Below are 12,464 nucleotides of genomic sequence, written 5' to 3' on the forward strand. Positions count from 1 at the left end.
TAATTGTAATGTATGGTCATGAAAAAGGGTTTTGGTAAATGTGGGAGTCTATCAAAATGTACTTGCATTGCTTTCATCTCAACCATGAACCAACCAATTTATGTACTGTACATTTTTCAAAAACAGCGTCAAACTTGCCAACCATAATACAGTACTGTAAATATTACCATTATGTATTATGACGTGTTCTCATTTCGCGGGTTACAAAGGCTTCTGTTGTAAGAGGGAGTCATTCGACATACTTTTTGAATAACAACAGCTGACGTCAACGCATTTGGTGCTCGGATAAATACATAGCAAGATGTGAACAGTCCATACAACCCGGATTAAACTGGAATTCACTGGTTCATTCTACCGGGTCTACTTCCCATATACTGCATTGCTGAATTTGAATTTGCTTAATGTCGAACACTATGTAGCCTACCAACCAATAAATCACACCCGTTTTTTAAACAATGTAACAACTAGACATTTGTAGAAGAGCTAGTTGATAACTGTGGGAGAGCAAACCAGTTTCCTTTTACTTTAACAAAAAGAAGCTGAGGAGCTGTAAAATGACTCATCATTGGCATTCCAAATATAACATCATCAGAAAAAAACTCAAGATGGCTACAGTAGCCCATAACAAACCTGATATGCTGTAAAAGAAAAGTGATGATAATTAATGTAGCCTACATCAGCAACCAAACCACTATCTATCTATTCATCAGCAGGGTTGTTTGTGTTTTGTAATGAGCTTTTCCATTAGATATCTTGGCACAACAAAATGTTTCAATAATCTAGGTCAATCTGTCTTTTTAGACACCCAATTATCAATATCAGCTCACCAAGGACATTTTTTGCCTCTCAAATCTAGAAGATTCTACAAAAGAATCTTGAGAATCTAACAAAAGTCTCAGTATGTGATTGTGAATCTGTGTGGAAAAGTACAGACTGCACTCTGGAGGGCATAGGAATGAGTTTGCCTTCACCACCAGATGGCACAAAGCTACTTCACAGAATTCCTGCATCACTCACTAGTTAGATGTCGTGATGGCGATCAAACTAGGAATTAATCATCTCTCAAAGCAATGCAGGAGGCCCCAAAGCCTATTATTGGATCTGAGTAGGCTGTCCCGAGTGGCGCAACGGTCTAAGGCACTGCATCGCAGTGCTTGAGGTGTCACTACAGACACCCTGGTTCGATTCCAGGCTGTATCACAACCGGCCGGGATTGGGAGTACCATAGTGCGGCACACAATTGGCCCATAGTCATCTGGGTTTGGCCTGTGTAGGTCGTCATTGTAAATAAGAATTTGTTCTTAACTGGCATGCCTAGTTAAATAAAGTTTCAATTTTAAAAAAAATACATCACAATGAAATCATAAGGGACAAGCACAGACTAGTCTAGCAGGTTGATGAAGGAGAGTACAGTCTTAGAATAAAAGGTGCTATCTAGGTGCTATAGGAGAACAATTTTTGGTTACAGGTAGAACCTTTTTGAGTTCCATGTAGAACCCTGTCCACAAGATGTTTCTACAGTGCCTTCAGAAAGTATTCTGTCCACTCAAGAGGAAGCATCTCACTGTAACCAGTGCCTGTAAACTGGTTCAGATTATTAATCAACCTACCAAGGTGTTTACAAACACTACAGGAACAAGATCATCCACATCTATTGATCACATTTTTACTAATACTATAGAAATTTGTTCTAAAGCTGTATCCGTACCCACTGGATGCAGTGATCTCAATATAGTGGCTATTTCCAGAAAAGCCTAATTTCCGAAAACTGGGCCTAAAATAGTGTATAAGAGATCATAAAAAAATATTTTGCTGTGACTCTTATGTGGATTATGTTACAAACATTTGTTGGAACTGATGTGATTAATAAGGAGAATCCAGGTGCTGCACTTGATGAATTTATGAAATGGTTGATAAACATGCACCTGTTAAGAAACTGATTGTTAGAACTGTTAAGGCTCCATAGTTTGATGAGGAATTGAAAAACTGTATTGTTGAAAGAGATGGGGCAAAAGGAGTGGCAATAAGTTTGGCTGCGCATCTGACTGGCTGACCTACTGCAAATTGAGAAATGATGTGACTAAACTCAACAAAAAGAAGAAGAAACTGTATTATGAAGCCAAGATCAATGATACAAAGAATGATTGAAAAAAAATTGGAATACTTTAAATTAAAGTTATGGGCAGAAATTAAATTAAACTCCATCTTTCATCAAATCAGATGGCGTAGTCATCCCAAAATCATTTGATGTTGCCAATTAGTGGGCAAACTTACGCAGGAAATTCCAACAACAAACAGCGAGCCATTGTACTCATGCATAAAAAAAGAAAAGCATTGCAAGTTTAAATTTTGTAAAGTTTGTGTGGGAGAGGTGGAAAAATATTGTTATCAATCAATAATAACAAAACTCGTGGCATTTACAACTAAGATGGAAAGCTACTAAGGATGGTAGCTAACTCTATAGCCAATCCCATCTGCCATTTCTTTAATCTGATCCTAGAGAAAAGTCTTTGTCCTCAGGCCTGGAGGGAAGCCAAAGTCATTTCCGCTACCCAAGAGTTGTAATGCAGCGTTTACTAGTTCTAACAGCAGACCGATCCGTTTGCTGCCAGCTCTTAGCAAACTGTTGGAAAAAATTGTTTGACCAAATACAATGTTATTTCTCTGTAAACAAATTAACAACATATTTTCAGCATGTTTATAGAGAAAGGCACTCAACATCTACTGCATTGACACGAATGTCTGATGATTGGTTGAAAGAAATTGATAATAAGAAGATTGTGGGAGCTGTACTATTACATTTCAGTGCAGCTGTTTGACATTATTGACCATGACTTGTTGTTGACAAAACGTACTGTATGTGTTATGGCTTTTCAACCTCTGCCAAATCGTTGATTCAGAGCTGTCTATCTAATAGAATGCAGAGGGTTTTCTTATGTCAAATGTAAAGCATGGTGTACCACAGGGAAGCTCTCTAGGTCCTTTACTCTTTTCTATTTTTACCAATGACCTGCCACTGGCATTAAACAAAGCATGTGTGTCCATGTATGCTGATGATTCAACCATATATACGCAAAAGCAACCACAGCCAATGAAGTCACTGAAACCATTAACAAAGAGTTGCAGTCTGTTTTGGAATGGGTGGCCAGTTATAAACTGGTCCTGAACATCTCTAAAACTAATAGCATTGTATTTGGTACAAATCATTCCCTATGTTCTAGACCTCAGCTGAATCTGGTAATGAATGGTGTGGCTGTTGAACAAGTTGAGGATACTAAATTACTTGGTGTTACCTTAGATTGTAAACTGTCATGGTCGAGAACATATAGATTCAATGGTTGTAAAGATGGGGAGAGGTCTCTCCGTACTAAAGAGATGCTCTGCTTTTTTGACCCAACAGATTCAAAAAGCAAGTCCTGCAGGTTCTAGTTTTGTCTGATCTTGGTTATTGTCCAGTGGTGTGGTCGAGTGCTGCAAGGAAAGACCTAGTTAAGCTGCCCACACAACGCCATACAAGTGGTCTGTGGTTGTGAGGCCGGTTGGATGTACTGCCAAATTCTCTAAAACAACGCTTATGGTAGAGAAATGAGCATTAAATGGTCTGGCAACAGTTCTGGTGGACATTCCAGCAGTTAGCATGCCAATTGCATGCTCCCTCAAAACTTGAGACTGTGGCATTGTGTTGTGTGGCAAAACTGAACTTTAGAGTGGCCATTAATTGTCTCTAGCACAAGTTGCACCCGTGTAATGATTATTCTGTTTAATCTGTGTAATCATTCTCTCAGGTAGATGGATTATCTTGGCAAATGAGAAATGCTAACTAACAGGGATGTAAACAAAGTTGTGCACATAATTAGAGAGAAATATCCTTTTTGTGCATATTTTATATATTTGTGTTCAGTGTAAGTACACTTTGGATGGTGTATCAATACACCCAGTCACTACAAAGATACAGGCGTCCTTTCTAACTCAATTGCCAGAGAGGTAGGGAACCGCTCAGGGATTTCACCATGAGGCCAGTTACAGTTACAGAGTTTAATGGCTGTGATAGGAGAAAATTGAGGATGGATCAACAACATTGTGTTACTCCACAATACTAACCTAAATGACAGAGTGAAAAGAAGGAAGCCTGTACAGAATAAAATATTCCAAAACATGCATCCTGTTTGCAATAAGGCACTAAAGTAAAACTTCAAAAAATGAGGCAAGAAATTAACTTTATGTCCGGAATACAACGCATTATGTTTGGAGCAAATCCAACACAACACATCACTGAGTACCACTCTTCATATTTTTAAGCATTTTGGTGGCTGCATCATGTTATGGGTATGCTTGTCATCGGCAAGGACTAGGGAGTTTTTTGGGAGATAATTAGAAACGGAATAGAACTCAACACAGGCAAAATCCTAGAGGAATAACATAAAACACAAGGCCAAATATACACTGGAGTTGCTTACCAAGACAACATTGAATGTTCCTGAGTGGCCTAGTTACAGTTTTGACTTAAATCAGCTTAAATGGCTGTCTAGCACTGAGCAACAACCAACTTGACAGAGCTTAAAGAATTTTTAAAAATTGTATTGTGCAAATATTGTACAATCCAGATGTGCAAAGCTCTTGGAGATTTACCCAGAAAGACTCACAGCTGTGATCTCTGCCAAAGGTGATTCTAACATGTATTGACTCAAGGGTGTGAATAATTATGTAACTGTATTTCTGTATTTAATTTTCAATACAATACATACATTTGCAAACATTTCTAAAAACAAGTGTTCACTTTATCATTATGGGGTATTGAAAAATCAATTTCATCCATTTTGAATTCAGGCTGTAACACAACAATATGTGGAGTAAGTCAAGGGGTATGAATACTTTCTGAAGGCACTGTACATGGAACCAAAAAGAGTTCCACCTGGAACCAAAAAAGGCTTCTCTTCTCCTAAGGGGACAGCCATAGAATCCTTTTGGGAAACTTTTTTTCTAAGAGTGTAGCCTACATAGAAAAGAACAATGGCCTAGCCTATTATAGCACATGTCAAACAAGACATACATCACACAATCTAGTACACCCAAATACAAAAAGCATGCACACGCACACACACACACACACACACAAATACAATACAACAGACTGGGTTGTGTCTGAACATGTACATTTTTAATGACACAATCTATCAGTCGCTCCAGGCGAAAAACACTATCAGTCATTGTGTTTTCATTTTTAGAGGACTGGGCAGCCTGCTCTCTTAGGCAACTAATCTATTGATCGGGGAGAGTAGGGAGTGTAGTTCTGTCCTCTGGATGTTGGTAGTTTAAGCATCTCATCATAAACTGAAAAGATTCAATGTAACCATGTCTTGTCTGGTGGGGGTTTAAACAGGATATATTTGTGACTTTTTAAAGCTTTTGTTTAGGCTTTGTTTAGTTAACAAATGTGGTAAATAAGCTGTTTCAGTTTCCACCTTATTTGCATATAGATAATGACTAGTCCCTGTTAGGCATGGGTGTGAGTCACACAAACAAACAATTGTTACCGCAAATTTGCATTGAATGGTCATTGATGATGCGTGAGTTTTAAATTGATAGGTCTGACATCAAGGGTGTCAAAGTAATTTGGGGGGCCATTTGTAAAACATAATGGTCTGTAGGGCCAAACATTGGCAAACAAAAAGTTGATTTACATGCCTCTATTTAGTAGCCTATTGTCACGGTATAGTGTCGGCCTCAACAGAATTACATGTGAATTCACTTCTATTAGGCAGCTGGAGTTGGGAGTACAAGTCTGGGCCCACATTCAACCAGATGGCAGGCTACAAAATGGCCCCTAGGCTGCATGTGTTTCATGTTTGACAAGCCCTACCTTACTCTCAGACTGACTGTAGTGAAACTGGGGGACAAGGCCTACATATAATCCATAATCATCAATGATAATAGGCCTGTAAGTGCGCCGCTAGAGGCCAAGGGTAACCCCAAATTTATATCAATAATCCAGAGCAATCGGCTAAATGAACTGCACTAATGTTCTTGTTCCAGCTGTGTCGGTTCGATCCGGTTCTGCTTTCACAAGGACAATTGTCTGTCTCGCGCTTTCAATTGGTTCGATGAAACACCACTACATCAGGATTCGATGCAGTTTGACTGATGTTGGGTCAGGGATGTGGCATATTTCTTCCACTGTCACGCAGCTATTCTAGAGTTGGAGGGTGAGGGAGACAGATGGATAGCACCAAGATGAGAGGCTGATAAACTGTCCAGAATAACTTAACAGCTGGATACTTCATTGAGATAATTACTTTCCCCTTTCAGCAGAAACAGCGTTGGGTTAGATATTTGGAAACATTTCAGATTTTCTTTTAAATTAGACCCATTTTGGAAATGTAGGCATTTGTGGTGCACATATCTTGAAGGATTTCGTATTAATTGCTCATTCATACAGAACATAAGTAATACCGGTAACCAGCTGACAGAGTGATGGTTGTTCATCTTCTGGAGCTATGATCTCTGAGGCTGACAGACAGGGAGCAGTTAGACCCAAGAGGTTACCATCAGACGGGCACAGGGACAGGGACCGCAGCCCCAGACAGAGAGCAGAAGCTGATCAACACTATGTTTTACAGGAGAGACATCAGGAGGGCATCGACGACCTCCCTGCAGGGAAGAGACAAATGATGGAGAAGTTTTTCACTCCTGTTCATAGTCCTTCTCCAGGTGGGATGAAACCAGGGAAGCACTGCCATCACAACCCCGATCATTACCACCAGCACCGGGATCAAGAAAGGGAGACACACAGGTAGGATCATTATTGAGTTTCTCTTTTATTAAAGTTTCCTTTTTTAAACAGTTATGAGGAATGCACATTTGATGAAGACTATAATTGAGTGTGGTTATTGAATGAATACATCATTACTACTTAATCTCTCAATATCAGCTACAGCAGGTTACGGGACAATGATAGACGCAGCAGTGAAAGCTACGGTCACCACCATACCCATGGTAACCATCCCCAAGATGACCAGGAGCAACCCCTTAGACGCCACCATCACCATCCTCAGCACCTTCATCACGATGACGAGATGTCGGACCACCACACCACCGTCACCCTCTCCAGAGCATCTTCCTCCTCCCTCTCATCTTCCCCCCCCGACTCTTCCACCGAATGGTCCTCTGAGGCCGGCATTGACGACAAGTTCTCCATGAAGCACGTCAGCCGGCCGCAGCATACCATGTCCTGCTCCAACATTGCGGGAGGACGACAGTTCCGTGATGACGACAGCGAGCTGCAGGTGTCTGCCACTGTCAAACAGGGGCGAATTCACGGAGGAGGCAGTCCTGGGACCCATCCTCGGGCCCTGGGGAGGGGAGGACGAGAGCCCAGCTACTCCGAGCTAAACCGAGGCCACAGCCGCAGTGAAGAGGGGCTGCTGCAGAACACAGGAACGGACAAAGGGAAAGTACGGACACCCCCACACCTGAAGCACGGATCCCTCTACAAGACAGCCAGCCTGGGCCGGAGCCTGGCCTTCAGTGAAGAGGTCTTGGCTGGGCCGAAGAGGGCGGTGTCTTTTATCCAGCTCCCCAGTAAAGGCATCCTGAAAAACAAGGAGGCGCCACGGGACATCCGCAAGGCCAAGTCCATGGAGGTGCTGTCCCCCCGGGTGGCAGACAAGGCGACAGGGCCCAAGGGGAAGCAGGATGTGGATGCTCTGAAGGATGCAGCCAGGCAGAGCATGGTGAAGGGGAAGATACAGTTCTCTGCCTTCCTGGATGAGATCACTAAACAGGTCATCAGCCCCGCCCGTCTCAATACTCTGGGGGTTCCTATTGAGACCGTAGGACCGGGTCCAGCCAAAGCCCCAGCTTCCCCCAAATCTCAACCGAAAAGTCAGCCCCAGCTTCCCTCGAAAAAGCTGGGAGATGGGCAGGGGGAAGAGAGGGAGCCGGCTACTAAACCGCAGGCTCTGCCTAGGAAACTGAGGAATGCCTCTGACGCACGGTCACAGAAAATATCTCTCCCTGCAAAGTTTGGGTATGAAAGCAAGAACCACACTCCTCGTCTAGGCAGCCCCCCAACCCTCCACTCCAGCCAACCCTACCCGCCCCACCCACCAGCTGGCTATGAAGACGAACCAGCTTCCCTGCCTGACTTCCAGGGTCCTGTTGGTAATAGGCATGGGCGGTATGGCCCGCTTCTTACAGATGGCACTGTCAGCTCCAGCCCTGAGCCCAGCCATCACAAACACCGGAGCTACAAACACCTTGATCAGAGCCACAGGCCCAGCCATAGCCCACCTTCATCTCCACACACCCAGCAGCCCCAGCTACCCCATCACGCCCTGATCCACACACATTCCCCTCCTCCAGTACAAGGGCCAAAGTCGGAGTCTCCCTCCAGCAAGTCGGACTCGTCCCGGAACAGAGAACAAGACGCGGCCAGCCCCAACTCTGAGCAGAATGACCGCCACAGCCAGTCAACCTACCGCTGGTGTCCTACTTCATATAGGGTGAAAAATAACGGATGTCAACTACAGATGTAGGATCTTAATTTGTGCAAGTTTGCTACAGGAGGAAAATAATCCTGCAGTAAATGGAAATGTCTTATGTAGATTACAATTAATGGACATTTTTGTAGGGGTTGATACATTTCTCGTTAGGGCAAATCAAGTCTGAAATTTCAAAGTGAAAATGTCTAACTTTAGAAGCCTTTGAAAAACTTAAATACACCACACGTTTGTATTTCCTGCTCTGCAGGAAAATTCTCAGCAACAAAAGAGTGATCAAATTAAGATCCTACATCTGTATGCCGATGGAGTCAGAGAGTCTAAATACATACTATAGATAGTAGGTCCTAACTGTGGAGTTAGGTAAATCATACTATAGAAAGTAGGTCCTAACTGTAGAGTTAGGTAAATCATGCATTGATGTCGTTGTGATACCCAAGTAGGATTTGTCCCAATGTTCTTTAATTCTTTAATGGGGCGGCAGGGTAGCCTAGTGGTTAGAGCGCTGGGCTAGTAACCGGAAGGATTGCAAGTTCAAATCCCCGACCTGACAAGGTACAAATCTGTCGTTCTGTCCCTGAACAGGCAGTTAACCCACTGTTCCTAGGCCGTCATTGAAAATAAGAATTTGTTCTTAACTGACTTGCCTAGTAAAATAAAAAATGTTCTCAAAGTGATTCAAACCACACAGGGAGTGTCAGTTAGTGTCCTAAACCACAAAGTATCAGTTATATAAGGAGAACTCAAGCGTCATCCTCTGTCTGTGACGCTTGTCCACATCAAGTAACCTTTATAGGCGGTTTGTTGCATTTGGAATAACACGCTACCCAATGCGAAAGGGCCAGCTTGCACAGAGAGGACCAGCTAGTACAGAGAAGGACAGCTAGCACAGAGAGGTTCATTTAGCACAGAGAGTGCCAGTTGGCACAGAGAGGGCCCGTTGGCACAGAGAGGGCCAGCTAGCACAGAGAGGTTCAGTTAGCACAGCGAGGGCCAGCTAGCACAGAGAGGGCCAGCTAGCACAGAGAGGACCAGCTAGCACAGGGAGGACCAGCTAACACAGAGAGGACCAGCTAGCACGGGGAGGGCCAACTAGCACAGAGAGGACCAGCTAACACGGAGAGGACCAGCTAGCACAGGGAGGGCCATATAGCACAGAGAGGACCAGCTAACACAGAGAGGACCAGTTAGCACAGGGAGGACCAGCTAACACAGAGAGGACCAGCTAGCACAGGGAGGGCCAACTAGCACAGAGAGGACCAGCTAACACAGAGAGGACCAGCTAGCACAGGGAGGGCCAAATAGCACAGAGAGGACCAGCTAGCACAGAGAGGGCCAGAGTAACCCTGCTGTGGCTCTGGCTCTATTAACGTCACTGATCCATATCTGACACACAATCCATAGCTTTTCTTGGAGCGTATGAACTCAAGTTCAATAAACAATCCCTTTCGCCCTGTTATGTCCCTATTATTCTCTCTGTCATTTTCAATGAGAGTTATCTTTAATCTTCTCTTTTGCTGTCTCTCTCCACAGGCCTTGACGGATGACATAGGCGAACTCCAGTGAGTGTGATTTTTTTTTCTCCTCCTCTCCTCTCTGTTTATCGATGCACTCTAAAGAGCATGCTTTTGATTGGGAAATGTCACTGGATATGGATTGCACTAATGGCTTCCAGAGCTCTCTCATCACCTCCATCAGTAAAGATGGATGAAGAACATGTTCAGATAAACTGTATGAAAAATGTGTGTAACAATGGTACAACGCACGGCGTTCAGTCTGGATTGCCTCGGCTATGTGAAATCTCTAGAAGCTGACATGAGCTGCATCTAATGTGCTAGAATGGCCTCCTCAGGAAATGTGACTGCATTTTAAAAAGAAAACTACATCTCCCATGATCCTCCTGTGTGTAAATAGGACACTGCAGGAGGAGAATGCTGAGCTGCACCAGAACCTGATGCAAACAGTGGTCTGCATCGAGAGCCTGGAGGTGGAGCTAGCCAGGGCCAGGGAGGAGCTTAGCCACATGAAGGAGAAGTTCAAGAGGTCAGGGCTCATGATAATATGATGACGGCAGTGGAGGCTGGCATTGGAGGAGCTATAGGTGGACGGGCGTACAAAATAGGCCCAGAATTCATAGCCAGACCCCTGCTTATGATGCTGTCTCTCTCTGCTGCAGGCTCCAGGACACACACACAGGTACCCAGCACACCAACAGCCTTCTGGGGGAGAAACTGCACTCAGCGGTAAGAATCAGGTCAAACATGAAAGATGGAGAGTCAAAAGAGAGCGAGAGAGTGGCCTCCCGAGTGGTGCAAGACACTGCATCGCAGTGCTAGCTGTGTCACTAGAGATTCTGGGTTTGAGTCCAGGCTTTGTAGCAGCCGACCACGACCGGGAGACCCGCACAAGGGGAGGGTTTGGCCGGATATCCTTGTCCCATCACGCACTAGCAACTCCTGTGGCTGGCTGGGGGCAGTGCGCGCTGACATGTTTTCTACGACACATTGGTGCGGCTGGCTTCTGGGTTAAGTGGGCATTGTGGCTTGGCTGGGTTGTGTTTCGGAGGGCGCATGGCTCTTGACCTTTGCCTCTCCCAAGTCCATGAGAGAGAGAGACATAGAAACATACACTGTTCTGAATATCCTTCTCCTGCTCTGTCACCTCTACAACAAACAGTGTTGTGTTGACTGATGTCCTCTGTTCAGTTGTTGAAGACTTAGAGCACAATTAGTACTACTGTTATACCATCTGTAGTGAACATGTACTCTGTTCTATCCCTGCAGACTGAGAGCCTTAGCTCTGAGAGGAAGTATATGGTGCAGCGTATCGCCCATCTCAGCACAGAGCTGGAGAAGGCCAATGACACCATCGCCTCTCTGGAGAACATCAATGTGAGCACAGCACCATCTACTGTGCAAAACCCACACTTTCTTTGTAAAGTTGATAGTGGCCTTACATTAAAACACTGAATCCATAATCTCCTAAACTCGTGTTCAGCTCATTGCTACCTACATGATCATTTCTTGTAACTCCACTACTGGTTTCTCTGTGTCTGTTGTAATTGTATGAACTGAGAGGATGTCTGTGCTGTCCTCCAGGTTCCCTGTCTGATCAAGGAGCTCCTAGAGAAGCACTTTGACTCTGGAGACGCTGTCAAGCAGTTCCTGAAGAACGCCTTGAAAACCGGCCAATCTACGGGAGACATCGAATCACCGGCTCCAAAACTGGAGCAGAAGCCGTCTGATTGGTCAAGCATAGGACTGAGGGAGTTTGAGGCGGGTCCACAAAAGGTCACTGCTTTTATGCCCTGGAAGCAGGAGGAGGGGTTTGGGGTGATAGGTCAGACAGGAAATGAGGATTCTGGCTCGATGAGTCCCCCTTTCTCAATCGCTGACATCAGTATGGCTATATATAAGAAGCTAGCTGCCAGCCAAGCAGAAAGACAGCCCCGGCCTTCCAACTACCAACCTCACACTGACACCCCTCCCAACCCCTACCCTCTGGTGGAGTTGGGTACAGGGGGGGAGGGTTACCGTGTGCCTGCTGTCAAGGGGTGTGTGGCAGAGGCAGGGAGAGTAGCTGAGAGTAAGCAGGGTGCTGTTGTTGATGTGTCCTATCTGACGGCCCAGAGGGTTTTAGATGACTTCCTGCACCAGCTGACTCACCCAGAGGATGGGAGTGGAGGTGGGGGGAGGGGGCACAAGGCCAACGGGGAGGAGGAGGAGGAACTGACGAGAGGGGGGCGGAGTGAAAGGAACCTGTGAATTTCTGTAATTGTAATCTAATCTTGCATAGGCTAGGATTGTTCAAATTGTGATGGTTTCTTTGTGATGGTTTCAGGCCTATAGTTCTGCATTTATTTGACTCGCTAAATGTCACTATACATTTGAGTGATAGCATTGTAAGTATTACATTCTTCCTTCCCAAATGTCTTGTTGTGCAGTGGTAAAGAAAGTATTAGACTTA

At 44.5% G+C, this 12,464-nt stretch overlaps 1 protein-coding gene across 1 annotated transcript; it reads left to right on the top strand.

Annotated features, from left to right (window-relative positions):
• Positions 1–6,207: 6,207 nt before the first annotated feature.
• LOC115130928 (uncharacterized) lies at positions 6,208–12,262 on the top strand. The gene is made up of 7 exons (XM_029662514.2): positions 6,208–6,790; positions 6,929–8,501; positions 10,032–10,060; positions 10,413–10,541; positions 10,675–10,741; positions 11,282–11,389; positions 11,597–12,262. The coding sequence occupies exons 1-7, from the start codon at positions 6,495–6,497 to the stop codon at positions 12,260–12,262; spliced, it is 2,868 nt and encodes a 955-aa protein (XP_029518374.2). The 5' UTR covers positions 6,208–6,494.
• The last annotated feature ends 202 nt before the right edge of the window (positions 12,263–12,464 follow it).

The sequence above is a fragment of the Oncorhynchus nerka genome, linkage group LG6 (assembly GCF_034236695.1).
Source record: "Oncorhynchus nerka isolate Pitt River linkage group LG6, Oner_Uvic_2.0, whole genome shotgun sequence".
Taxonomy (NCBI): Eukaryota; Metazoa; Chordata; class Actinopteri; order Salmoniformes; family Salmonidae; genus Oncorhynchus; species Oncorhynchus nerka.

Excerpts from the sequence above, each read along its gene's own strand:
- LOC115130928 (XM_029662514.2), top strand. The coding sequence starts at position 6,495 with ATGATCTCTGAGGCTGACAGACAGGGAGCAGTTAGACCCAAGAGGTTA. Across the intron at positions 10,742-11,281 it reads GGGAGAAACTGCACTCAGCG|ACTGAGAGCCTTAGCTCTGA; the intron begins GTAAGAATCAGG and ends CTATCCCTGCAG. Across the intron at positions 11,390-11,596 it reads CCTCTCTGGAGAACATCAAT|GTTCCCTGTCTGATCAAGGA; the intron begins GTGAGCACAGCA and ends GCTGTCCTCCAG.